General features: G+C 44.7%; 1 protein-coding gene across 4 annotated transcripts in view; it reads right to left on the reverse strand.

Annotated features, from left to right (window-relative positions):
* The window catches only part of HECTD4 (HECT domain E3 ubiquitin protein ligase 4), a 205,048-nt gene that overhangs the window by 107,754 nt on the left and 69,380 nt on the right, over window positions 1-27,914 (reverse strand). For all 4 annotated transcript variants that reach the window (XM_062182491.1, XM_062182490.1, XM_062182489.1 and 1 more), the window contains exons 7-9: window positions 22,148-22,318; window positions 8,048-8,240; window positions 741-899 (exon numbers count right to left, since the gene is read on the reverse strand). In XM_062182491.1, the coding sequence (XP_062038475.1) occupies window positions 741-899; window positions 8,048-8,240; window positions 22,148-22,318 (523 nt within the window). The remainder of the gene's footprint in view (window positions 1-740; window positions 900-8,047; window positions 8,241-22,147; window positions 22,319-27,914) is intronic.

Genomic DNA, 27,914 nt, shown 5'->3' on the forward strand with positions numbered 1-27,914 from the left:
ATAACAAATATTTTGTTTTGTTTCATGTGTGTATTTTAGAAATATTCTAATATATTTACTGCATATACTCATCTCGCAATGGTATGAGGTACCATCAGCCTTTTATTTTTTACAGTTGGGAAAACTGAGGCTCAGGGGGATAAATGAGGTCCCCAAAGCAAGAATGCTGCAAAATGGCAACATAAAAGAAACATTTTCAATTTTATATTTCATTTCATTTAACTGTGTGCTTACACTGAAGCCAAAATCATATGTCTTTATTATAGTGTGTTCTACTCTTACACAAAAATATATGTACATTTTAAAACATTTAAAACACTTTTACACATATTATTTTCTGTTCCACATTTTTTGCTTAATATTTTGTATCTACATCATAAAATGAAGGTATTCACACACTTATTTGAATGGCTTTGGAATTCTATAACAGTGATTAAGGGTCTTGCTGTGACACCAGTTAATAATGTAGCAATACATTATTTTATTTCCTAAAACTTGACTGATTATTACGAGTATTTTTTAGTCACTTTACAGGATAGTTTTCAAAAGTATACTATTGTGTCATCTATACAAACTACACTTTTAATATCTTCTAACCTATAACTATGAGAATTTTTTTGTTATCAGAGAGCCATTATAAACAACTGTTTAACAGAGTTAAGCTTAAAATAATTAAGAAAATCTCAAATTTCAAAGTTTGATATAAATTAAGAAAAGTATCACAAATAAAATTCACTTACTTTTTAAAGATGACAAACCACTTGTTCCACCAAAAAGAGAGCGAGTGGCCGAGCTGCCTGACCCCCCTGGAGGTGGGACCAGCATCACCAAGTATGTGCCACAGGTATAGATAGGCGTCCTACGTAGCATTTTTAGAGGCAGCCCACAGCTAGTATTCGCTGGAGAAAGGAATAAAAAAAGGCTGAATAGAACTATCTGACACAGAAATTAATTTGATTACCAAAAGAGATTAACCAATGAAGGAGCCCCAAACTCAAACAAAGATATACCCAGATTAGGAAAAGAACAAGAAATAGAAGATAAAGAAAAATAATTATCTTCTGGCTGCGTTGCCTGACTCTAAGCCTCTTATATCCAAGCTGTTCCCAATAATGAGTATTCCCTCCTGTTTCTAAACATGCTTTGAAAAGAAGGAACTCAAACGGACTCAGCCTCAGCATAAGAGAAGACCCCCACTGCTTTTGGTTCTCCTCTCAGGAGACAGGCTCCATCAGGAGATGGATATGCCAATCAAAACTTTGTCATTTTTGATAGAAAAAATTCTTGACAGGTTTGTGCCACTACATCCATTATGTTACAAGCAGCATTTCCAACACAAAGTCTGTCAGAAAGGTCTACCTAGTAAAAGCTTTCACAATATCCATCACAAAATAATGTTATACCTGCATGACTTATGACCCAAGGTACATTTTTTCTTATTTTTAGAGTCATATCCATAAATTATCACAAAGAAAATAATTATAATTTCTAATCAAGAGGTGTAAAAGCATTTGTTAATCTTCCTTACTTACTGGCATATCTGAAATGTGGAGTGAATTTAAGAATTTTCTGTATATTCTTCTAGTGAGAACAGAAAATCAGTGTACTTTACTTAAGGATCTGCCAGGCTATAAATATAAGTTATTATTCATTGCTAGATAAGTACAAAATCTTTTTAGATGGTTTAGATTAGAAAAACGAGTAAAGTGAAACCTAATCTGTTTGGTATTTGTTTTGAATGCTTGAACTTCTAAAAAGCTTAATTTTTAGAAAAATGTTGCAAAGCCCCAGCAAATATAGTCTTCATTCAGTTCATAAGTTCAGGAGCATAAATTTTCATCAGTAAGAAATCCAAAAAGGGCAACGCTTGAAAGACAACATTTTCACAGATGTTTTTAATAGACTTACTTTTATTAACATGGTAATAGGGATTAGTTTATCAAGGAATAATAACTTCTAGACAATATGAATATTCAATTAATTTTCAAAAATTTACTTTAGAACTGGTGAATTTTTAATTTAATAATATTAAGTGAATTTATATAGAATGTATATAAAAGTACAATGAGATCACATTTTGAATGCAAATACCAGTTCCCACATAATTCTAAATATCCTCTTGCCTTTAATGTCTTTTTTTTTAATGTTTACTTTATCCAACAAATATTCCTTTAGTATATTCTTTTTTATTTTTATTTATTTATTTATTTTGACAAGCAGAGTGGACAGTGAGAGAGAGAGAGAAAGGTCTTCCTTTGCCGTTGGTTCACCCTCCAATGGCCACTGCGGCAGGCGCACCGCGCTGATCCGAAGGCAGGAGCCAGGTGCTTCTCCTGGTCTCCCATGGGGTGCAGGGTCCAAGGATTTGGGCCATCCTCTACTGCACTCTCAGGCCACAGCAGAGAGCTGGCCTGGAAGAGGGGCAACCAGGACAGAATCTGGCCCCCGACCGGGACTAGAACCCGGTGTGCCGGTGCCGCAGGCGGAGGATTAGCCTATTGAGTCATGGCGCCGGCTGTTCCTTTAGTATATTCATTGTTAAGAGTAGGATTCAACTTTCTCCTAATGGAAAAAGCTAGATCAAGGCTTCAGCTTATCATGAAAATGTTTACTTAGGTAAAAAGAATTGTCTTCTACAAAGTATCTGTTGTAAATCAAATCATTCACTTACTTAAGTTAAAACAACTATTAACAGCCGGCGCCGTGGCTTAACAGGCTAATCCTCCGCCTTGCGGCGCCGGCACACCGGGTTCTAGTCCCGGTTTGGGCGCCGGATTCTATCCCGGTTGCCCCTCTTCCAGGCCAGCTCTCTGCTGTGGCCCGGGAAGGCAGTGGAGGATGGCCCAAGTGCTTGGGCCCTGCACCCGCATGGGAGACCAGGAGAGGCACCTGGCTCCTGGCTTCGGATCAGCACGATGTGCTGGCCGCAGCGGCCATTGGAGGGTGAACTAACGGAAAAAAGGAAGAACTTCCTCTCTGTCTCTCTCTCTCTCACTATCCACTCTGCCTGTCAAAAAAAAAAAAAAAAAAAACAACTATTAACAATTTCTTCACTTATATTTGATACAATAGAGGCCTCTGGAAATAAAGTATCTGTAAATCCTCATTTGGCTTAATAAGTGTTTATTTGCTAGTCTCATGATGAATTAACTACAAATGTTCTCCCTTCCTTGTATTTCAAATAGTAAAAAGAATTGAAAAATAAAACTACATTAAATTAACTAAGATACATTTTTCTATGTAGGGCATGTTTTTCTTACTCATATTTTACTGTATTTTCATGGTTTGTTATAAATCCAGGAGGCTGTATGCAATCTGTAAACTCTTCTAGAATAATGGTTCTTAATTTGTTTTGGGTCATACATGATTCTGAAGATCTGATCAAAGTTATGATGGCCGGCACCGTGGCTCAACAGGCTAATCCTCCGCCTAGTGGCGCTAGCACACCGGGTTCTAGTCCCGGTCAGGGCGCCGGATTCTGTCCCGGTTGCCCCTCTTCCAGGCCAGCTCTCTGCTATGGCCCGGGAGTGCAGTGGAGGATGGCCCAAGTGCTTGGGCCCTGCACCCCATGGGAGACCAGGAGAAGCACCTGGCTCCTGCCTTCGGATCAGCGCAGTGCGCTGGCCGCAGTGCATCAGCCGTGACGGCCATTGGAGGGTGAACCAACGGCAAAGGAAGAACTTTCTCTCTGTCTCTCTCTCTCACTGTCCACTCTGCCTGTCAAAAAAAAAAAAAAAAAAAGTTATGATGAATACATGTAAAACATCATTAAAAATATTGTAGGATTATGTTTTTCAATCTGTTTAAAAGCTTATCCTGGTTATGAACTTCTGCTTTCAAAGTGTAGAACTGTACATATAATATGTGACCTTGTATTTAAAGACAAAAGCATAAAAGAAGAACACATAAATTTGCCTTTAACTGTGTTGTATAGAGAAAACCTTGATGGATAAGTAAAAACTAATGAATATAATATCTAGAGGGGCAAAAGAGTGAATGTACCAACATGGTAGGAATAGGACTCCCTGTAATCCCGCTTTCCATGGTTTTGACTTTCAAACTCTGCCCATGTATCCTGCATAGATTGGGGTGGGTGTCTGGACCCATGTATCCTGCATTAGATTGGGGTGGGTGTCTGGACCCATGTATCCTGCATTAGATTGGGGTGGGTGTCTCGGCCCATGTATCCTGCATTAGATTGGGGTGGGTGTCTGGGCCTATGTATCCTGCATTAGATTGGGGTGGGTGTCTGGTGCAGAGGTTAGGATGCCAGTTCAGACACTCACATCCCATACCCAGAATGCCTGGGCTCCAGCTCCAGCTCCACTCTCAATTCCAGTTTCCTGTTAATATATACACTGGAAAGCAGCAGGTTATGTATGGTTCCAATAATTGGGTCCCCAACACCTATGTGGAAGACCTGAATTGAGTTTCTAGCTCCTGACTTTGACCCAGCCCTGGCCCAGCCAGTATAATCATTTGGGAGTGAACCAGTGGATGGGAGATTTCTATCTTTCTGTCTACCTCTCAAATAAATTTTAAAAATTTAGGGGCCTGGTGCTGGCGCTGCGGTGCAGCGGGTTAACGCCCTGGCATGAGGTGCTGGCATCCCATATGGGCGGCCAGTTTGAGACCCAGCTGCTCCACTTTTGATCCAGCTCTCTGCTATGGCCTAGGAAAGCCAAGTCCTTGGGCCCCTGCACCTGCGTGAGAGACCTGGAAGAAGCTCCTGGTTCCTGCCTTCAGATCAGCATAGCTCCGGCCATTGTGGCCAACTGGGGAGTGAATCATCAGATGGAAGACCTCTCCCTCTCTCTCTCCCTCTCTCTCTCTCTCTCTGTCTCTCCTCTCTCTGTGTAACTCTACCTTTCAAATAAATAAATAAATATTTCTTCAAAAAAAATGTAGGGCCCTGCGCTGTGGCATAGTGTGTAAAACCCCACCTGCTGCTCGGCACCCCATACAGGAGCCAACTGGAAGCCTGGCTGCTCCACTTCACAGCCATTTGGAGAGTGAGTCAGCAGATGGAAAATTTCTCCGTCTCTGCCTCTCTCTGTCTGTAACTCTGTCTCTCAAATAAATCAATCTTTAAAAAAATTTTTAAAAAGATTGTAATGAGTGAGGATGATGCCAAATAGCAGATTTTCACATTCATGGAGCATGTGTTAAACATGAAATAAATTATATAACAGTAATGATGACCAAGTCTTTTTTTTTTTTAAAGATTCATTTATTTACTTGAAAGTCAGAGTTACACAGAGAGTGAAGGAGAGGCAAAGAGAGAGAGAGAGAAAGAGATCTTCCATCCACAAGTTCACTCCCCAACTGGCCACAATGGCCGGAGCTGTGCCTATCTGATGCCAGGAGCCAGGAGCTTCCTCCAGGTCTCCCACGTGAGTGCAGGGGCCCAAGGACTTGGGCCATCTTCTACTGCTTTCCCAGGCCATAGCGGAGAGCTGGATTGGAAATGGAGCAGCCGGGACTAGAACTGGCACCCATATGGGATGCCGGTACTGCAGGTGGCAGCTTTACCTGCTGTGCCACAACGCCGGCCTCAATGACCGGCTTTATTTAAATGACTTTAGTTAAAGAAAGAACTGTTTTGAATTATTACAGAGTCTTGAGAATTTAGGTTCATAGCCCAAAACACGTTTTAGCTGGAAAAAAAAATATTGACAGAGCAGGGCTGGCATTGTGCAGTGGGTTAAGCCACCTGTGACAACATCATCCAATATGAATACCAGTTCAAATCCCAGCTGCTCCATTTCCCATCCAATTCCCTGAGAATGTACCTGGGAAAGCAGCAAAAGATGGCCCAAGTACTTGGCCCCTGTTGCCCATATGGGAGATCTGGATGGAGTTCCAGGCTTCCTAGCTGTGGACTGGCCCAGCTCTGGTCTTTGCTGCCATTGGGAAGCAAATCAACAGAAGGAAGATCTCTCTTTCTCTCTCACTTCCTCTTTCTGTCTTTCAAATAAAGAAATAAATCTTGGGGCCAGAGTTGTGGCAAAGTGGGTAAAGCTCCCATCTGCAATGCAATTACCCTTTATTATTTGAATCCCAGCTGTTCCACTTCTACTCTAGCTCCCTGCTAATCAAGAAAGTTGGAATCCTAACCCAGAATGTAAACCCTAGTATTTCAGAATATGATCTTATGTGACGAGTTTTTATGGAGGTAACTAAGCTATTTAAAAGAATGTCATTAAGTTGGCACTAACCCAACATGACTGATATCCTTACAGAATGAGGAAATTTCAGGGCCAGTGTTGTGGCACAGTGGGTTGACCTGCTGCCTGCAGTGCTGGCAACCCACATGGCTGCCAGTTCAAGTCCCAGCGGCTCTCCTTCCAATCCAGTTCTCTGCTAATGTGCTTGGCAAAAGCAAGGGTGGCCCAACTGTTTGGGTTCCAACACCCACGTGGGAGACCAGTGTGAAGCTCCTGGCTCCTGATTTCAGCCTGGCCCAGCCCTCACCATTGCAGCCATCTGGGGAGTATAATTCTGACTTTCAAATAAATAAATAAATCATGAAAAATAAAAAAAGAAAATCTTAAAAAAATTGGCAGGCCTTTGGTGCAGTGGGTTAAGCTGCTGCTTGTGACAGCCACATTCCATATCCCTGTCACAATGTCTGGGTTCAAGTCTCAGCTCTGCTTCTGATTCCAGCTTCCTACTAATTGCACCCTGGGAGGCAGCAGCAGACTCCACATGGGAGACATGGATTGAGTTTCCAGGGCCTGACTTCAGTCTGGCCTACTCATGCCTGCTGTGGGCATCTGAGAAGGGAATCAGAGGATGAAAGATCACTCTCTTGCTCTTTTTATTAAAAATGTATTGATTTATTTGAAAGGCAGAATTACAGAGAGAAAAAGAGAGAGAGAGAAAGGGAGAGATCTTCCACCTGCTGGAGCCAGGAACTTTTTTTTTTTTGACAGGCAGAGTGGACAGTGAGAGAGGGACAGACAGAGAGAAAGGTCTTCCTTTGCCGTTGGTTCACCCTCCAATGGCCGCTGCGGCTGGCGCACCGCGCTGATCCGAAGGCAGGAGCCAGGTGCCTCTCCTGGTCTCCCATGCGGGTGCAGGGCCCAAGCACTTGGGCCATCCTCCACTGCACTCCTGGGCCACAGGCTGGACTGCAAGAGGGGCAACCAGGACAGAATCCAGCGCCCTGACCGGGACTAGAACCTGGTGTGCCGGCACCAAAAGGTAAGGATTAGCCTATTGAGCCGCGGCGCCGGCCTGGAGCCAGGAACTTTAGCTAGGTTTTCTATGTGAGGGCAGGAGCCCAGGAACTTAGGGCATATTCCACTGCTTTATCAGGAATATTAGCAGAGAGATGGATCAGAAGTAGAGCAGGAAAAAAAAAAAAAGTGGAGCAGGGGCCAGCACAGTGGTATAGCAGGTAAAGCTCCCACCTGCAGTGCTGGCATCCTATATGGGTGCCCGTTTGAGTCCCGACTGCTCCACTTGAGATCCAGATCCCTGTTAATGCTCCTGGGAAAGCAGCGGAAAATGACTCAAGTGCTTGGGTCCCTGAACCCACGTGGGAGACCTGGAAGAAGCTCCTGGCTCCTGGCTTTGGCCTGGCCCAGCCCCAGTCCATGCAGCCATTTGGGAAGCAAATCAGCCGGTGGAAGACCTGTCTCTGTTTGCCTCTTTGTTACAGTGTTTTTCAAATAAATAAATCTTTTTTTAAAAAAAGGGGGGGGGGGAGAAAGAGAGAGAGAGAGAGAGAGAAGTGGTAGAGCATCTGGACCTTGAACCAGTGCCCATAACCCACCGTGCCACAATGCCTGGACCTCTTTCTAACATATACTCTCTCTCTCTCTTCCTTTCCTTCATTTCAAATAAATAAATTAAATTAATATTTAAATAAATAAATATTTCAAATAAAAGGAAAATTTGTAAAGGCTGGACAAGGACTGGAAGATCAAAAAGGTGAACTGTGCAAAGCTGCGCCCTCTGCACGGTCAGAGTTTGTGCTCAACAACAAGCGGCTACGGAAAGCCAGCCAGGGAAAGCGTCTGCCAAGGGCAGAGCGACGTACCTGCTTGGTCCTCCTTCAGCGTGTTGGAGATGGTGGAGCCGGTCAGGGCTGCGAGTGTTGCCGATGGGGAGGCTCTGTACCGAGAAAGCCTGCTCAGAAGCATCTCGTTGATGCTTTTTGCAGACTCCCCCTCTTTTCTCATCAGGATGGTGCGCTCCTGAAGTGGGCTGGCTACAAAGACACCATTTTCAACCTACCATTTAAAGAAACAGGGGTCATGAAATACTGTATTTCCATTTAGTTAGCAAATTTCTACTTGAGAATAATAGTACTGTGATATAGTTGCTTAAAAATACTAAAATATTGCATTGGAGTATACCTCCCAGTGTAAGCGCTTTACTGAAACTACTGTAGACAAAAGGAAGGCTGTGCTACGTTTGAGAACTTTCATTTTTCACGACAGCTCGGACTCTGAATGTAATGAGCCAAGTTTAATAAGTTCTATAAAAAACTGTTGATTAAAATTGCCTTATACTGAACTCCACAGGCAGCACTTACGAATTACCAGTGTCTGACAGGTACACTTGAGATGAGAAGAAGACAAATCAGTCTTCGATTCACTATTAACTACAGGGCTAATGTCTTCTAGAAATACAATTAGAGGCTAGAATCCAGACTCCATAGTAACAGTAGTTATCATTAGCACCAGCTGCTCAGGAACCGGCAGAACAATTGTGGAGAAAGTCAGACATTTCTAAAAATACACGCCAACTTCAACTGGATCTGGGCTGGCCTTTGCTAGTTCTTTCATTCATCACTTGATTATTCCCCAGCAAAGTTTCCAGAGAGGTGACTCCAAAATTTCTTCACCAATTTTGAGCTTGACTTTCATGGACCACCTGATTATCTTTGTTCCCCCTACCTGGTTTTCTTTATTGCCAAAAGGTCCAGACCACTTACCATAGGTTTGTCCCATTCGTCTCTCTTCCAAACTGAGAATCTTCTAACTCAGATGCATTTACCCTGCTCTCACTTCAGAGGAAGAGGACCTCACCTGGTATTACTCTAGGCTAACCTTGTACTTCTGTCTGGAATCCTGGGCTCCCCATGCCCACTCATTATCGGTGTCCCCTCTCTATTGATTTCTTTCTCTGTTTTCAAATATCTCAGGTCTCTCAGTCTTGTTGAACAAGACCTTGGTGACCTATTAAAGTGCCATCCCTTTTCTCCACTTCTGCTCATTGTCAAATTGTCTCCATGGCCTCTGAAACTACTGTTTGCTTCTAGATCCAGGCTCCTGCGTCCAGTGAGGACAAGCAGGATGGGCCAGTAGCTACTGGAAATGGAGATAAGAGGGAAAAGGAGGGCAAAGTGCCCTCCTTCAGAAGTCAATCAAAAGCAAAGCAGGAAGCCAAAAGGAAAGGCTATATCCTAGCCAAAATGAGAGAAAGCAAGAAATGCAGGAGAATAGCCAGGAAAGAGTTCCAAAAGTAGTCGTGTGCTCTGGGGGAGTCCTTGATGATACATTCACAAATGATGAGGGAAAAGACTTCTTAGAGAATCAAAAAATGCTCTCCTTAACCTCTGCTTCTTATCCTGTGGAGGGTTTGGCCTCTGAACTCAGCACTCTCTATGAGCAGACCTTCTCAATGGCCCACTGTAACCTAAAACCCAGATCATTGCCTTCTCCTTGACTTGCTTGTGTTGGGGGCCCTGGGAGTCCCCAGCTGGATTTATTCCAAGTTCTTATCTCAGCATGAGAGATGAATTCAAAGCAGAGACATAGGTAAGGCACAAGAAAGAGAAAAGGGTTTATTTAGAGACAGATATAGCACATACTGAGAAGTGGACACAGGCGGGCTCCCTCCATGAGGAGAGAGGGCACCTGCCCCACTCAAGTTCAGGTGCCATTTCATTGGTAAGGGGCAGTGTCCTAACTGAGGCAGGGTTTAGGTGGGGTTCAGTGCATGTGGTGATCTCTGGGAAGGTTTCATGGCAACTCCATATGCAGCTCCACATACATGTGGTCACCAAGGCATCTTGTACATGATGGGGGAGTGAAGTACAGAGCCGGTAGCCATGTTGGAGTGGCAAGGAAGAGGTGGGGTTTTAGTGGTGCATTGTTCTGGCAAAAAGCCTGCTGAAGTCTCTCAGCTCCTCTGTTCAGTAGCCACTAGCTCCCTACCGAGCCCACACCACTTGCAGGCTGCACCATGGTGAGTTTTAGTCTTGGTAGGGGAACACGGTGCTGGTTTCTGTTGCACATGAGTACTCACCTGTGGGTAAGGTGTCACTGTTAGTAGGTGACACCAACATAGAGCCTGCCCCCTTCCTCTTTTGCTTCTTGCAGGTTTCACATTTCCACTTGCTAAAGGAGGAGCTCACCCAGGAGTAAATCCAGTCCCTGGTGCCTAAGACCACCACCTGGAATACTCTGTCCCTGACTCTTCTATCACCCACATCTCATGTGGAATGTAACCCAATCAAAGGGGCCTTTCCTGATGACTAATCTAAAACCCCCAACCCTCAACCAGAGCACAGCACTCCGATTTTGTTTCTGTACAGTACCTACCACTCTCTGAAAGTATTTTATTAATTAAGTCACTTACTGTTGGCCCTCCCACATCCCCTCACTCACGGAATACCAGCTCCCTGAGGGCAGACATGCTCCTGCCTAGTCACCATCACATTCCCAACACCTGGAGGGCACTCAATAAACACCTGACGCCTTGCTGGACCAACAAATGGATGCCCTCCCCCAAATCCAATTCCCATGTCCCTCTGACGGCTCCCATCCTCGCTTCTAGGATCTAGTTCACCTGTAAACTGCCCCACTTCTGCGCCATTTCTATTTGAATAGCCTCCAGCCACCTCAAACTGAACACAGCCACATTTTACCACATTGCTTTACCCCACCTTCCTGCCAGATTAACCATTAGCTAGCACAGTTCTATTCACGTGATCAGCCTCCCACTGCTCTCCCGCTCCCTACCCAGCCCCCTGTGGTTTATTCTCCACATACACAGCCAATGATTATTTGAAAAACGTAAACAAAGTCATGTCCTTCCACGTTTAAATTGTTCATTTCCCTACACAGTTATAATAAAATCTAAACTATTGCTCAGCCCCCCACAAGCAAACTGGGAGAGTGAGTCACCGTATCTGTCAGGGTGAATGGCCGCGTCTTATGCTAGCCCGGGCTTCCCTGTCTGTGCTTAGAAAGGCCTTATCCCACCCACATTCAGCTCCACCCCACTCATCCTCTAGCACAGTATTCTGTTTCGCACCACTACTTCCACCTGCTGTCACCTTTTGGAATTGCAGTTACAGAATTCCAAGAGAAGACAATCCGGCTGTTGTGGAATTTGTCAATGCTGCGGCTCAATGGGTTAGAGCCACGCCTGCGGTGCCAGCATCCCATAAGGGCACGGATTTGAGTCCCAGCTGATCCAGTTCCCTGCTAATGCACTTGGGAAAGCAGTGGAAGATCCATTGGAGGAATGGACCAGTGAATGGAAGATCTCCCTCTCTCTCTCTCTCTCTCTGAAACAATGCCTTTCAAATAAATAAAACTAAATCTTAAAAACACATGGATACAACCTGAATCTGCTCCCCTTCTACCACCTCCACCCCACTGCTAAGAATCAAAGTGAAATACTGCGGTGCTGGAGAGGTCATCTTCTGCAGAAGCAAAGAGAACCAATGAGCAGCAGAGGGCGACGGCCTGACTGACCCCTGAGCAGGCCGGGCAGTGTTCCCAGCAGGCTTTCCCATCACCCTGCAGTCCGGGCTGGTTCCTCAGCAGACAGCTGCTTTACCGATTGTGGCTCCTTTCTCCAGCTCAAGTTCCACTAACTCCATTAAACTTTCCTACAATGAATTTTACTCTCCTTCTGATTTCCCACAGTATTTTTAAAGGGATGTTTGTATACAGGGATTTATCATGCAATTAAATATTGCTATTTAGGGGCCGGTGCTGTGACATAGTGAGCTAAGCTTCTGCCTGCAGTGCCGGCGTCCCATTTGGGCGCCAGTTCGAGTCTCAGCTGCTCCTCTTCCGATTCAGCTCTCTGCTATGGCCTGGGAAAGCAGAAGATGGCCCAAGGAGGCCGGTGCTGTGGCTCACTTGGTTAATCCTCCACCTGTGGTGCTGGCATCCCATATGGGTGCCAGGTTCTAGTCCTGGTTGCTCCTCTTCCAGTCCAGCTCTCTGCTGTGGCCCGGGAAGGCAGCAGAGGATGGCCCAAGTGCTTGGGCCCTACACCTGCATGGGAGACCAGGAAGAAACACCTGGCTCCTGGCTTCGGATTGGCGCAGCGCCAGCCGTAGCGGCCATTTGGGGAGTGAACCAACGGAAGGAAGACCTTTCTCTCTGTCTCTTTCTCTCACTGTCTATAACTCTACCTGTCAAATAAAAAAAAAAAAAAAAGAAGAAGATGGTCCAAGTCCTTGGGCTGCTGTAACCTTATGGGAGGCCCAGAAGAAGCACTTGGCTCCTGGCTTCGGATCAGCTCAGCTCTGGCCATTGTGCTCATTTGGGGAGTGAAACAGCGGATGGAAGACCTCTCTCTCTCTCTGGCTCTACCTCTCTCTGTAACTCTGTCTTTCAAATAAACAAAATACATCCTTTAAAAAAAAGGCTAATTGCTACAATTTGTCTATTGTGAAGTAGGTGATTTTATTACCCATTTCAAAATCCAGAATTAAAACATTTCAAGCCCCTACAATCCATTCCCCCACTCCCCTCTAGTTTCTGTCCTCCTGCCACGACAAACTTCCAGAGAGAATAATCTATTCTTCTGCATCTGGCCTTTCAATCAACTCCCTCAGAAGAGCTCTTAGTCCCCAATGGCCTTCATAGCCTACATTCAAAAGAACTTTTTCTTGACTTCTCAGTGGAATTCAATGTTGTTCAACAAGTTCTCCTATTTACAAAAATGTACTTATTTTTTGAGTTATTCTTTCTAAAAAGTCCATTGTTAAACTTAAAATATATAAAAAGATGAATGGTGGAAAGCAAGTCTTGCCCCAGCCAGTCTCCGCCTGCCAGTTTCTTCTGACGTTTCATTCATCCATTCATTCATTCAATCATTCATTTAGCAAGTCTTTAGTGAGCACCTACTGTGTGCCAGATACTGTTCTAGTGCTAGGGACACAGCCGAGAGAGAGAGAGAGAGAGAGAGAGAGAGAGAGAGAATTCCTGACCTCTTGAAGCTAATTTTCTAGGCAGGAAGAGGAGCAGCCGGGACTTGAACCAGCACCCATATGGGATGTTGGCACTGCAGGTGGCAGCTTTACCTGCTACACCACAGCACCGGCCCCAAGGATCTTATTTTCTATATTTTGTACAGAATAGTCAGAAAGTTCTTTCTGATAATATTTGAGCAGATACGCTAACAAAGAGAGAGAACAGCCATGAGTTTGTCCGGCAATGATATTCTATCAAAAAGGCCCAGGGATGTGTCAGAGCAGCAGAGGGGTGCTGGCTGTGATGAGTGGGGCAACAAGCATGAGAGTGGCAGGTGCAGAGAGCGGTGGGGGCCTAAACATGTAGGATGTAGGCTACACTTTGAAGGCAGAGTGAATGGCCCTTGCTGACTGGATGTGAAACCTGGTGCGGTTGAAGGGAAAGAGGAAGAGCCAAGAGGAATGTCGAAGGTCTCCAGCAAGCACAGGAAGGACACAGATGCCATTAACTGAAACAAGAAAGGTTTTGTGAGGAGTAGGTCTGGGATAAAACCACGTGTTGGGTGAGGGCATATTTAGTTTGAAGTGGCTATCAGACCTCCAACTGGAGAAATCTAATATTCTGTGCACCCATATCAATATGCACCTGGGAGTCAAGGACAAGCTTTAGCTGAGAAGCAAATTTGAGCATCATGAACATATAGAGGTTATTTCAATACATAAAACAGAATGAGATTAAATAAGGAGTAAGAACAGACAGAAAAGTTCTGGATATAAGTCCTGCATATGTGATTATTAAGAGGTAGGGAAGATAAGAGTAGGAAGAACAGCCAGTGAGTACAAGTACTGTGGCTGTCCACAAGCCAAGTGAAAACAAAGTTTCCGGAATGGAGGAGTGATCAATCACATTAAATACCACGTCCTATCCAGCTTTCTGCTGATGCACACCCAGGGAGGCAGCAGATGATGACTCAGAGTTGGGTCCCTGCCACCCACATAGGAGACCAGGAATGAGTCCTGAGCTCTGGGCTTCAGCCTGGTCTAGCCTGGCTGTGGCTGGCACTTGGGAAGTGAACCAGCAGATAGAAGATTTTTCTCTCTCTCTCTTTCAAATAAAATGAAAACTAACAAGTAAATAAAAATTTCAAAAAGTTTTATAGGGCTGGTGTTGTGGAACAGAGTTAAGCCAATGCTGTGATTCTGGAATCCCATATGAGGGCTGGAGCGAGTCTAGGCTGCTCTGCCTCCTATCCACTCCCTGCTAATGTGCCTGGGAAAGCAGCAGAAGATGGACCAAGTAATTGGGGGTCTGCCACACATGCAAGTCCCTGGCTCCTGGATTTGGCCTGGCCCTGCCCCAACCTTAATTTGAGGAGTGAACCAGTTGATGGTTCACTTGCTCACTGTCTTCCACTTTCTCTCCCTGTAACACTGCCTTTCAACAAAGATAAGTAAGTCTTTTTAAAAAGGAGTTTTTCTACAAAGGGGAGCCAACAGACATGGAAATGCGTTGAGACAGGTATAGGCTGAGGGAGTTGTTTTTGTGCTTTCAAGATGGGACACACTGTAATGTATTTGTATGCTATGATGAGTGATCCATCAAAAAAGGAAGAATGGGAGGCCCAGCACTGTAGTGCCACGGGTTAAACAGCAGCTTGCAACACTGACACCTCCTATCATAGAGCAGCTCTGAGTATGCTACTCCACCTCCAATCCACTTCCTGCTGATGAGCCTGGGAAGGCGATGGGAGATGGCCTAAGTACATGGGCCACTTCCTGCGAATGAGCCTGGGAAGGCGATGGAAGATGGCCTAAGTACATGGGCCACTAACATGTGTGTGGAAAACCATACTGAAATTCCGGGCTCAGACCTGGCTATTGCCACCAAATGAGGGGTGAACCAACAGATGGAAGATCTCAGTCTCTGTCTTTAGAGAGAGAGAGAGAAAAAAAGAAGGAACAAAAAGAAGAAAGGAGAAAGAAAAGAAAATCTTTTAGAAAAAGAAAGGAAGGATGGGGCCGGCGCTGTGGTGCAGCGGGTTGCAGTGCTGGCCTGAAGCGCCGGCATCCCATATGGGCACCGGTTCTAGTCCTGGCCGTTCCTATTCCGATCCAGCTCTCTGCTGTGGCCTGGGAAGTAGTGGAAGATGGCCCAAGTCCTTGGGCCCCTGCCCCCACGTGGGAGACCCAGAAGAATCTCCTGTCTCTTGGCTTCGGATCGGTGCAGCTCCGGCCATTGCGGCCATCTGGGGAGTAAACCAGCAGATGGAAGACCTCTCTCTCTGTCTCTACTTCTCTCTGTAACTCTTGTCTTTCAAATAAATAAAATAAATGATAAAAAAAATAAAATAGTGTTGATAAAAAGGAAGGAAGGATTGTAGGAAAAACCTACCCCTTACCCATTTTATTACACAGCAGGTAGTAAATACACACAGTGTTCTGAACCTAGCGTTTTGTACTTAACAACATAACTTGCAGAGCAATCTACTTCAGTCACACAGGTCTGCCTCTCAGTGTTCCATTCTGTAAAAGTACAGGGCTACACAATGTTCCATTCTGTAAAGTACCATAGGCAGTAAGCCAGATATCTATGTTTAGTTTCCCAAGTTAGCATTTTAGAAAAGATGCTAAATTAATGGCTAGTGATAATTCAAAAAAATTTTTAATGAAAATTTTCAAACATGCAAAAATAGAGACTAATATGATGAACTGCCACGTGCTCATAATCCTGTTTCAACTGCTTCCCAGAAACTAACATACCTGTTTAATTCAGCCTCCTGCTTTTCTGCTCAAATATTTTAGAGCATATCCAAGTCATCATCTACTTCTGAACACTTCACTAAACAATATCTAAAAATATGAACGTTTTCTTACATAACCACAATGTCATTATCATATTTTTTAAAGATTTATTTATTTTATTTTAAAGGCAGAGTTACAGAGGGCGGTTGTGGGGGAAGTGGTCTTCTATCTACTAATTCACTCCCAAATGGCTGCAATGGCCAGAGTTGGGCTATCCAAAGCCAGGAGCCAGGAGCTTCCTCCAGGTCTCCCACACGGGTGCAGGGGCCCAAGGACTTGGGCCATCTTCCACTGCTTTCCCAGGCCATAGCAGAGAGCTAGATTGGAAGTGGAGCAGCCAGGACTAGAACTGGCGTCCATATGGGATCTCGGCACTGCAGGCTGTGGCTTTACCTGCTATGCCACAGTATGGCCCCCTCCTTATAAAACTTTAAAAAGTAAATTAAGACTAACTCCCTTAGTTTCAGCTAATAGTCCCAGTACTTTCATATTCAAATTTTAAATTGCCTCCAAAAAGGATTTTTACAGTTGGTATGTTTGATTGTGTTGATTTAGACTCCAAAAGTGATTCAAAGGTGGTTCTTTGAATCCAGAGCAGGTTCCTTTTTTTTTTTTTTTTTTTTTAAGATTTATTTATGGGACTGGCACTGTGGTGCAGGTTAATCCTCCGCCTGAGGCACCGGCATCCCATATGGGCGCCAGTTCTAGTCCCGGCTGCTCCTCTTCTGATCCAGCTCTCTGCTATAACCTGGGAAGGCAGTAGAAGATGGCCCAAGTGCTTGGACACCTGCACCCACGTGGGAGACCTGGGAAAAGCTCCTGGCTTCGGATCAGTACAGCTCCGGTCATTGCAGCCATTTGGGGAACAGACCACCAGATGGAAGACCTTTCTCTCTGTCTCTCCCTCTTCTGTAACTCTACCCCTCAAAAAAAAATAGTAAAAGGATTTATTTATTTATTTGAAAGGCAGAGTTACAGAGAGGCAGAGGCAGAGAGAGAGAGAAGTCTTCCATCCACTGGTTCACTCCCTACATGGCTGCAACGTCCTGAGTTGTGCCAATGCAAACTCAGGAGCCAGAAGCTTCTTCTGGGTCTCCCACATGGGTGCAGGGGCCCAGGGACACAAGTCGTCTTCTACTGCTTTCCCTCGATCAGAAGTGAAGCGGCCAGGACTCAAACCAGCACCCATATGGGTTGCTGGCACTACAAGTGGTGGCTTTACCCGCTAAGCCACAGTGCCAGCCCCAGCCTCCCAAACTTTTTAATGGTGCTAAACTATTTGAGTTGTCCCATTTCCTACAAGGCAGGCATGGGCTTTTGATTATGTTAACTCAATGTCTAAAAATATCTGGACATTATCTTCATAGATGATTAATACTTTGGTTGAACACTGACTTCTGGGTTGGAAATCAGTTTCTCTCAGAATTCTAAAAGCACCGTTACATTTTTCATCTAGGAATGTTATTGAATAGCTTGGTGCTTTTTTAATTCTTCATCATTTGCATATGTGTGGTTTTTTTTAATGCCTGAAAGCTGTAGAATCTGTTCTTATACCCCTGACAACCTGAAATTTCATTATGCACCATGATGGAGCATTTTTCATTCCCACTTGTGCCAAAGTCCTTTAGTCTGAAATTTTTCTTGCAATACTTTTTTTTCCAAAAAAAAATTTAAAAATCCAATTTATTTGAAGGGCAGAAAAACAGAGAGAGAGTGATACAGAGATAGACAGACAGACAGACAGACACAGACAGAAAGATCTCCCACATACTGATTCTCTCCCCAAATTCCCACAACAACCATAGCTGGGCTAGGCCAAAGCCGGGAGTCTGAAACTCCATCTGGGTCTCCCTCGTGGTGGTAGGGACCCACCTACTTGCCTCCCAGTGCACATTAACGGGAAGAGCCAGCTCCCACAGGAGATGTGGCCTCCCAAGCAGCATCTTTAATGCTGGGCCACATGCCTGCCCCTTGATCACTCCTTGACCATGTGCTCTTCTTCATTTTCTCTGTCCTCTTGCTGGAACTACTAGCAAGAACCACATGGATTACTTCACTACGTCTTGTCTCTCCTATTTACTGTTCTTTATTTATTAGTCCTATTTTCTGGGAGATCTCTTATTGTGAACTCTTTTGCTAATTTTTAAATTTTGGTAATCAGAGTGAACATTTGGCATAGTAAATAAGCTGCCATTTAGGATATCCACAGCCTGTATTGGAGTGTCTGGGTTCAAGTCTCGGCTCCATTCTCCATTCCAGCTGTAAGCTAATGTGCACATAGCTCTCCAATGTTTTAGCTTTTGTTCTTTGCATGTTTGCTTTGTCTGTTCTTGAGCAGTTCACACTAATCAGGAATTCTTTGGACATGGCTGAGGCTTACCTACTGGAAGACATCATTGCTTCATAAGGGAAACAAGTTTTTGCCTTACATGAACCCCATATCAAGTATGCTGAGGTCACAGATGGAAGACCTCTCTGTCTCTACCTCTCTCTGTAACTCTGTCATTCAAATAAATAAAATAAATCTTAAAAAAAAAAAAAAAAGTATGCTGAGGTCTTTTTTTCAAGACCATTCATTTTCTTTCTTTCTTTTTTTTTTTTAAGATTTATTTGAAAGAGTTACACACAGAGAGAAGGAGAAGCAGAGAGAGAGAGAGAGAGAGAGAGAGAGGCCTTCCATCTGCTGGTTCACTCCCCAATTGACTGCAACGGCTGGAGCTGCGCCGATCCAAAGCCCAGAGCTAGGAGCTTTTTCCAGGTCTCCTATGCAGGTGCAGGGGCCCAAGGACTTGGGCCATCTTCTACTGCTTTCCCAGGTCATAGCAGAGAGCTGGATGGGAAGTGGAGCAGCCAGGTCTTGAACTGGCGTTCCTATGGGATGCCAGCACTGCAGCCGGTGGCCTTACCCACTACACTACAGTGCTGGCCCCGGCCATTAATTTTCATCAGAAAATAATTGTCTCATCTTTGGCATAACAACCCCTATTTGAATGTAAATGCATGTGCCAGGAAGGTACAAAGACCCTTATATAAACTTTTAGTCTACAACCTTTGTCTCATATTGGCTCTGTCCAAAATCTAGTGCCTCTAATTCCTATGAGGCTCTAAGGCTGGGTGAGGGTAGATTTTCTCTCTTCTTCTTGGTACCCCCTAATGGATATACTTAGACTTGGATTTCTACACAATGAAGGATGAGGAAGGGCACTACACTGGCCATCTTCTAAAGTAGGAAGACAAGAAATACTGCTTAGCAGCTGGCGTTATGGCTCAGCAGGTTAAGCCCTGACTTGTGATGCAGGCCTGCCATATCGGAGTGCCAGTTCAAACAGTGACTGCTCTGCTTCTGATCCAATTCCATGCTAAAGCCCCTGGGAGAGCAGCACAAGATGTCCCAGGTAATTCAGGCTCTGCTCCTATGTGGGAGAACCATGGCGTTCCTGGCTCCTGGTCTGGTCCTAGCCCAGTCCTGACTGTTGTAGCCATGGAGGAAATGAATCAGTGGGTGGGACATAATTCTCTCTCTCTTCCAAATGAATAATAAATCTGAGAGAGACTGAGACTACCTAGAGTTAATGAACAAGAAATAAAGGCTTAACTATAATTTACAAAGGTAAACAAAAGAACTAAAATGAAGGAAATGAATATGTTTGGAGTAAGAAAAGGAAAAAGGGGAATTGAGCCACATCCTCATCTACCTCAGCAGAATAACAACAACAAACAGTATCTGAAGTTCATCCATCAAGAAACAGCAATATAAGCAATTTACTTAGCGACAGGCAGGTAACCACCAGAAGAATGAAAATCCAGAACCATTCCCAAGGCTGTGCATGAGCAGAGTGCTGGAGAATGAGGAGGGATGGGGCAAGGATTCTGGCCTGATGACCTGGGTGAGCCACCCGTTTTAAACCACATACATGGACTTCGTTGATACTGTTTTTTTTCTTTAAACTTAACAAAAGCATACCCAGGGAAAGGAGGGATTGTTTGATGTTGCCATTATTTTAAATTCCTTTAAACAGCTGGTAAAACTGATTTAAAAACAAATTCTAAAACATTTTTCTGCCAATTACAAGCACAGGTTCAAATAGCACAATTTCTAGCAAACTAACCCACAGCTTCACTCTGGCAGGAACACTTTTAAAGAAAAGACAATGACTAGGGGAGAAAGTGCATCTATAGACTCCTGACTGGTGGCTGGCGGGAGGGGTGAGTGTTTCTCAGAACAACTTTTAATCCCATTAGAACTTAACACAAGAGTGCTTCAGTAATTTTCTCTCCAGGAATGCTATTTTTTTTTTTCCAGCTGGAGGTTGTAAATAACATCTTGAAAACAAAAAACTTTTTTAACAGACCTGGCTTGGGCAACATCTGTCAGGTAGAACTTTATTCAAAGCTACAAACGTTCTGTATCTTTTCTCTCCGACATAGTAGCTACTACACACAAGTGAAATGTGGCTAAGGCAGTTGAGCAACTCAATTTTTAACTTCATTTAATTTTGAGTAACTGAAATTTAAGTGGCCAAATGTGGCTAGTGGCTGTTGCACTGGGCAGTCCCTGGGACAGTGCAGCTCTGGTCACGCTGGCTCCAAGGCTCCTTTCACCCCAAGCTCTCCTCCTCAACACTCCGGCCTCTCTGGGTCACCTCCCTTATAAAACATGCTCACTGCTGTCACACAGTCTCTGTCCTGGGGTTGCTTCTCTTCCTGGAATGTTCTTCCCTCTCCTACTCTCCAGCTCTTCATCTAATTAACTACTTTTCCTTCACTACCTAAAATCATCTTGTTCACTTCTTTTTTTTTTTTTTTTTTAACAGGCAGAGTGGATAGTGAGAGAGAGACAGAGAGAAAGGTCTTCCTTTTTGCCGTTGGTTCACCCTCCAGTGGCCACTGCAGCTGGCGTATCTCACTGATCTGAAGCCAGGAGCCAGGTGCTTCTCCTGGTCTCCCATGCGGGTGCAGGGCCCAAGGACTTGGGCCATCCTCCACTGCCTTCCCGGGCCATAGCAGAGAGTTGGCCTGGAAGAGGGGCAACCGGGATAGAATCGGCACCCCGACCAGGACTAGAACCCGGTATGCCAGCGCCGCAAGGCGGAGGATTAGCCTGTTAAGCCACGGCGCCGGCCGTTCACTTCTTTATGGTTAAATTTCTTCCTCTTCACCACCATCCTCCAAAGCCCCTCAATCTCGGGGTCAGAATTTAAGATCCATTTGAGCAAGAACCCTGCCCACCTATCCTTTGCGGTCTTCCCACACCCAGAAAGAACACTGGGGGCTCCCAGAGTTCTCTCTCTCAAAAGCTCCCAGTTTTGATCATGTAGACCCAGACTTGCTAATGCAATTTCATCCCACACTTCTAACAGCCTCATGAGCAGTTCTACTGTCTCCTCATTAAATAATGTCTCCCAGCAGCTTGAGACATCGCCCCATGCCAGCCCCATTTCAGCAGGAAGTAGCTCTAAGGACAGATCATTGTCCCTCTACCCCTCCTGGACTTCTGGGGCTAATGTAATCCCATACAACTCCTGCTTTATAAAGGCAAAAGGGGGGAATGTTAGTAAAATGGCACAGTCTTATCTATGGTGTGATCTATACCCCAACATCATCCTAGACTCTAGCTCCCCCCCACCATTGCTGGAAGTCAGGTGGCCACACGGCCCAACCACCAGTGTCAAGCTCCACCCCCATCCTAATGGGATTCGCTGCTCCTACTTCCCTGCCCACCTCCAGCAAAGTTTTAAAAGGACCTGTTCCTGAACACGTGCCTCTCTCTCTTTCCATCTCTTGATCTCTCTCTCTCTATCTATTGATCTCTCTCTCTCTGTCTGTCTCTTGATCTCTCTTTTACACTCTCATTCTCTCTCTTTTCCCTCTTTGCCCCATCCCTCTGGTCTGTTGAGTTCCCCCAATAAGCTCTTTCCCTTAAAAATTTTTAAAATTAAAAAATAAGTAAATAATGTCTCCTCTCTTGTCACATCAACATTCAGAACGCTTGGGTCTATTTATGTCATATAACTCCAAACAACTTTAGAGGCATACAAGAAGAAAATCAATCTTAAGGAAGCAGCGAACATGCTGTATATACTGCAAGGTTCTTAGGTCCTTGTACATCAATATAATAAGACAGTAAATAGAAATGTTCCTGCAAAGACACAAAAAGAAAGTTAAACTTACCACAAGTTCAAAGATGTCCATGAAGACAGAATGCCCCTTAGGTGTTTTCTCATTCAGACTGGCTGGAGACCAGATCCAGTAGAAGTAAGTACCATCCGAAGAGAGGTGCACGGTGCTCATCGTGCTGCCAACAGGGAGGTGATTGGCTGGCATCGGCACTGTCTGGCACACCTGGACAAAAAAGGGAGGAAACCGTCATTCATATCAACTTTGATTAATTCAGAATTCTGATCAGTTCATTGTTGATGGTATTAAGAAGCTAAACTTCCTGATTAAATAAAACTGATATTTATCTTCAAGAAAAATATTACATGACAAAAGTATGAAAGCTCATATAATAGGCAGTAAAATAAATATGAACAGTCATGTAACAGATAAGATTCTTAAGATTAATTCAAATTACATTTTAATAGGAAAAAGTACTTGGAGCTACTATGCATGTGTGCTTTATCTGACACTAATTAAAAATAAAGTTTTAGATAAATAATACTTTCTGAAATTTCCTAAGTGAATTTAAGACTATTAATTATATTTTAAAGATAAGAACAATGACTTATAATTTTTATATCCCCAGTGCCTACCACAAAGTTATTTAATACTTATAGAAGAAAAGAAGAAAGAGACAGCGAGATCAACACCGTGGCACAGGGGATAAAACCATGGCCTGCAGCGCTGGCATCCCATATGGGCACCGGTTTGAGTTCCGGCTGCTCCACTTCTGATCCAGCTCTCTGCTATGGCCTGGGAAAGCAGTAGAGGAATGGCCTAAGTCCTTGGGCCCCTGCACCCGCATGGGAGACCTGGAGGAGGCTCCTGGCTCTTGGCTTTGGATCAGTGCAGCTCCGGCCATTGTGGCCATCTGGGGAGTGAAACAGCGGATGGAAGACCTCTCTTTCTCTCTGCCTTTCAAATAAATATATAAATCTTTAAAAAAAAAAAGGGGGGGGGGGGAGAGACAGCAAAAGGAAGATAAGTGAGAAAGCAGAGTAGAAAAGAAGGGGAAAAATGAAATGAAGTTTAAAATAATGAAGGCCACAGCCAGCATTGCGACATAGTGGGTAATCCCTCTGCCTGTGGTGCAGGCATCTCACATGAGCACTGGTTCCAGTCCCCACTGTTCCATTTCCCATTCAGTTCCCTGCTAATGGCCTAGGAAAGCAGTGGAAGATGGCCCACATGCTTGGGCCCCTGCACCCACGTGGAAGACCCAGAAGAAGTTCCTGGCATCTGGCTTTGGCTGACCCAGCTCTGGCCGTCGCAGCCATCTTGGGAGTGAACTGGTGGATGGAAGATCTCTTAAAACATATCTTAAAAGATGTTTTTTTATTTCTGAGGCCGTGCTGTGGCGAAGCGGGTTAAAGTCCTGGCATGAAGCGCCGCCATCCCATATGGGCACCAGTTCTAGTCTCGGCTGCTCCTCTTCTGATCCAGCTCTCTGCTATAGCCTAGGGAAAGCAGTACAAGATGGCCCAAGTCCTTGGGCCCCTGCACCCGCGTGGGAGACCTGGCTCCTGGCTTTGGATCGGCGCAGCTCCGGCTGTTGCGGCCATCAGGGGAGTGAACCAAAGGATGGACGACCACTCTCTCTGTTTCTACCTCTCTCTGTAACTCCATCTTTCAAATAAATAAAATAAATCTTTTAAAAAAATGTATTTCTTTGAGGGACAGAGTTACAGAGAGAGAGAGGGAGAGACAGAGAGAAAGATCTTCCATCTACTGGTTCACTCCCCAAATGGCCACAATGGGCCCAATGGCCACAATGGCCGGAGCTGCCAAGAGCCAGGAGCCTCCTCCAGGTCTCCCATGCGGGTGCAGGGGCCACGATGACCGGAGCTGGGTCAGGCCAAAGTCAGGAGCCAGGAAGTTCTTCCATGTCTCCCACGTGGGTAGAAGGGCCCAAGCACTTGGGCCATCTTCCACTGCTTTCACAGGCCATTAGCAGGGAGCTGGATGGGAAGTGGAACAGTGGGGACTGGAACTGGTGCCCATATGAGATGCCGACCCCACAGGCAGAGGCTTAACCCATTATACCACACACCTGCTCCATAAATAAATCTTTTTTCAAAAAATAACAAAAGAATGAAGATCCATGACAGATCCTAACTTAGCATATGAAGACTTATTAAAATTCACCAAGTCTATCAGGGGAAAAAGACAATCACAATTCTCAATATTAGACGTGAAAGTAAATGTTTCCAGTAATACACATCCTTCCATTTCAGCATAATAACTTCAGTATCATTTCATATTATGTAGTTACATCTTAATTCTCACTACAAGAGATTAGCACTGAAGGTAAGGGGAAATGATGAGGCGAGTGTCACGGCACAGCAGATTAAGCCCCAGCTGGGGACCCCGCATCCCACATCAGAGTGCCAGCTGTTCCACTCCCACCCTGTCTCTTGCTAATGTGCTTAAGAAGCAGCTGAGGATGGGTCGAGTACTTAAGAACCTGCCATCCATGTGGGAGACACACATGGCGTTCATGGCTCCTGGCTTCAGCCTTGCCCCAGCCCAAACTGCTGTGGCCATTTGGGGAAGGAACCAGCAGATGGGAATCCCTCTCTCTCTATCTCATTCTCTTTCTCTGTGTGTGTGTGTGTGTGTGTGACTCCACTTTCAAATAATCAATGTTCAAAAAAAAAAAAAAAAAAAAAACAGAGAAAATGAGAACCAAGAAAACTGCTGATCATGATTTGAAAAAAATTAGCAATGGAAGAGTTGAAAATCCTGAAATACAAACAATTAGAGAGGGTAAGATCCCTTCAGTTACTGTCACTTTGGTGGGTCACTGGTTTTTCTACGACTACTTCTGACTCCTTAACTCATTTCATATAAACACTTTTCCAAACTTGTATTGTCTAGCTCATTTAGTTGCTGTAACCACACTTTGAACTTGCAATGCCAGGAAGTCTAGAGAGCTGACAGCTCCTCACTGGCCTGTGTTCCCGATGCACATCTAGTAAGTAACTTACAGCACTGCTCTCTTGGACAGGGTCAACGTTTTTATAGCAACACAGAAGAAACTAGCATTGCTTCAAATCCAAATCATGTTTTGAGATTTAACATGTGTTTCACTCCCAAGGTTATAAATTCTACTTCAAATAAATATAAGACATTTTCATCTGTGTGTATTAGTGATAATAAATTAAGTCAATTGGGCACCCATTTGCTAATTCATTCAAGTTAGTCCTCCAGAAATCCTTGCACATCTACCATGTGCAATGGAGATGACAATGGTGAATAGAGCTTAATCCCTGTTTCACAGGAAAGGCACTGCTCAGTGACAGACACAAAGAGATACAATGCTCCACTTAATTCCTGGCTGGCCCCTCTCAGGGCATTCACTCCACAGATGGTAACACAACTGTTCAGTTTAACTTTGGTTGAAAGGTGGGAAGTTGCAATGCAAAGAGCTCAAACTCCAGTATTGAGCTGAGAACCAGGGGTTCTAGTTCTACTTGCTCACATTAGTGACTGTGTGGCCTCGACAAGCTGCTTAACCTTTCTGAGCTATATTCCTTCATTCAACAATTTAAGCACTGAGTGCTTAATAAATAAATTTTTAACCGGCCGTGTGGAATAGTAGGCTAAGCCTTCATAGCTAACCCTGAAGCATGGGCATCTCACATGGGCACCAGTTCATGTCCCGGCTGCTCCCCTTCTGATCCAGCTCTCTGCTTACGGCCTGGAAAACCAGTGGAAGGTGGCTCAAGTGCTTGGGCCCTTGTACCCAATGTGGTCTCCATGTGGGAGACCCAGAGGAAGCTCCTGGCTCCTGGCTTTGGATCGGTTCAGCTCTGGCTTCTTGCGGCACTTTGGGGAGTGAACCAACAGATGGAAGACCTTTGTCTCTTCATCTCTCTCTCTCTGTAACTCTACCTCTCAAATAAATAAATCAAATCTTTAAAAATAAATAAATAAGTAAGTAAATTTATAAAATAACTCCCTTTCCCACAGAGAGGCTCTTTAGAACAAATTGAAGAGGGAAATGCTGCCTTACCAAAATAGATCTGATCAAAATACAGCTGGAGGGGCCAGTGCTGTGGCATAGCAGGTAAAGCCACCACCTGCAGTGCCAGCATCCCATATGTGCACCAGTTTGAGTCCCGGCTGCTCCACTTCAGATCTAGCTCTCTGCTACAGCCTGGGAAAGTAGTAGAAGATGGCCCAGGACCTCGGGCACTTACACCCACGTGAGAGACCCAGAAGATGCTCCTGGCTCCTGGCTTCAGATCAGCACATCTCTAGCTGCTGTGACCATCTGGGGGTTGAACCGGTAGATGGAAAACCTCTCTCTCCCTCTGCCTCTCTGTAACTCTACCTTTCAAATAAATAAATCTTAAAAAAAAAAAAAATACAGCTGGTATTTTTAAAATCTTTGACAGTCTAGAATTTTTTTAAAAAGATTTATTTATTTATCTGAAAGTCAGAGTTATACAGAGAGGAGAGGCAGACAGAGAGAGAGGTTTTCTATCTGCTGGTTCACTCCCCAGTTGGCCGCAATGGCCGGAGCTGCGCTGATCTGAAGCCAGGAGTCAGGAGCTTCCTCCAGGTCTCCCACCTGGGCACAGGGTCCAAGCACTTGGGCCATCCTCCACTGCTTTCCCAGGCCATAGCAGAGAGCTGGATCAGAAGCAGAGCAGCCGGGACTCAAACTGGTGTCCATATGGGCATGCAGGCATTGCAGGCGGCGGCTTCACCACAGCGCCGGCCCTCAAGTTTTTTTTTAATCATAAAAAAAGTTTATTGTTGGAGTGACGCTGGGGCACAGTAGGTTAATCTTCCACCTGGGTGCTGGCATGCCACATGGGCTCCTCTTCTGATCCAGCTTCTGCTACGGTCTGGGAAAGCAGCAGAAGACGGTCCAAGTACTTGGGTCCCAGCACCCACATCGGAAACCCAGAAGAAGCTCCCGACTTCGGATCAGCCCATCTCCAGCCATTGCAGCCGTTTGGGGAGTGAACCAGCAGATAGAAGACCTTTGTCTCTGTCTCTTACTCTCTCTGTAACTCTACCTCTGAAATAAATGATTAAAATCTTTAAAAAAAAAAAAAAAAGTACTGCCTTGCATTGTGAATTTTGAAAAAAAAAATCTATTTTGAACCTTAGAAACTCAGGTCATTCATGAAGCAAAACTCTTAAGATATCAAAGAAAAAACAGAATGCCTAAATTGTAACAATTGACAAGATGCCCCAGGGGCCAGCACTGTGGCACAGTGGGTTAAAACCCTGGCCTGCAGCGCCAGCATCCTACATGGGCACTACTTCAAGTCCCGGTTGCTCTACTTCCAATCCATCTCTCTGCTATGGCCTGAGAATACAGCAGAGGATGGCCCAAGTCCTTGTGTCCCTGCACCAACATGGGAGACCCGAGAGAAGCTCCTGGCTCCTGGCTTCGGATCACCTCAGCTGTTGCAGCCATCTGGGGAGGGAATCCGTGGAGGGAAGACCTTTGTCTCTCTGTCTCTACCTCTCTCTGTGAATCTTTCAAATAAATAAAAATAAGTCTTAAAAAAAAAAAAAAAAAAAAGATGCTCCAGAGGCAGGAAAGTGTGTCACAGCACTATTGTTAGATGTGTTAGTATTGTTACCTCAGATGGCGACGGTGCTGGAACTCCCTGCTATCTCCAAGACACAAAAGACAAAGCCTTTTTTTTTTTTTTTTTTTTTTTTTTTTTTTTTTTTTTGACAGGCAGAGTTAGACAGTGAGAGAGACAGAGAGAAAGGTCTTCCTTCTGTTGGTTCACCCCCCAAGTGGCCACTA

Source organism: Lepus europaeus, chromosome 23 (assembly GCF_033115175.1).
Source record: "Lepus europaeus isolate LE1 chromosome 23, mLepTim1.pri, whole genome shotgun sequence".
Taxonomy (NCBI): Eukaryota; Metazoa; Chordata; class Mammalia; order Lagomorpha; family Leporidae; genus Lepus; species Lepus europaeus.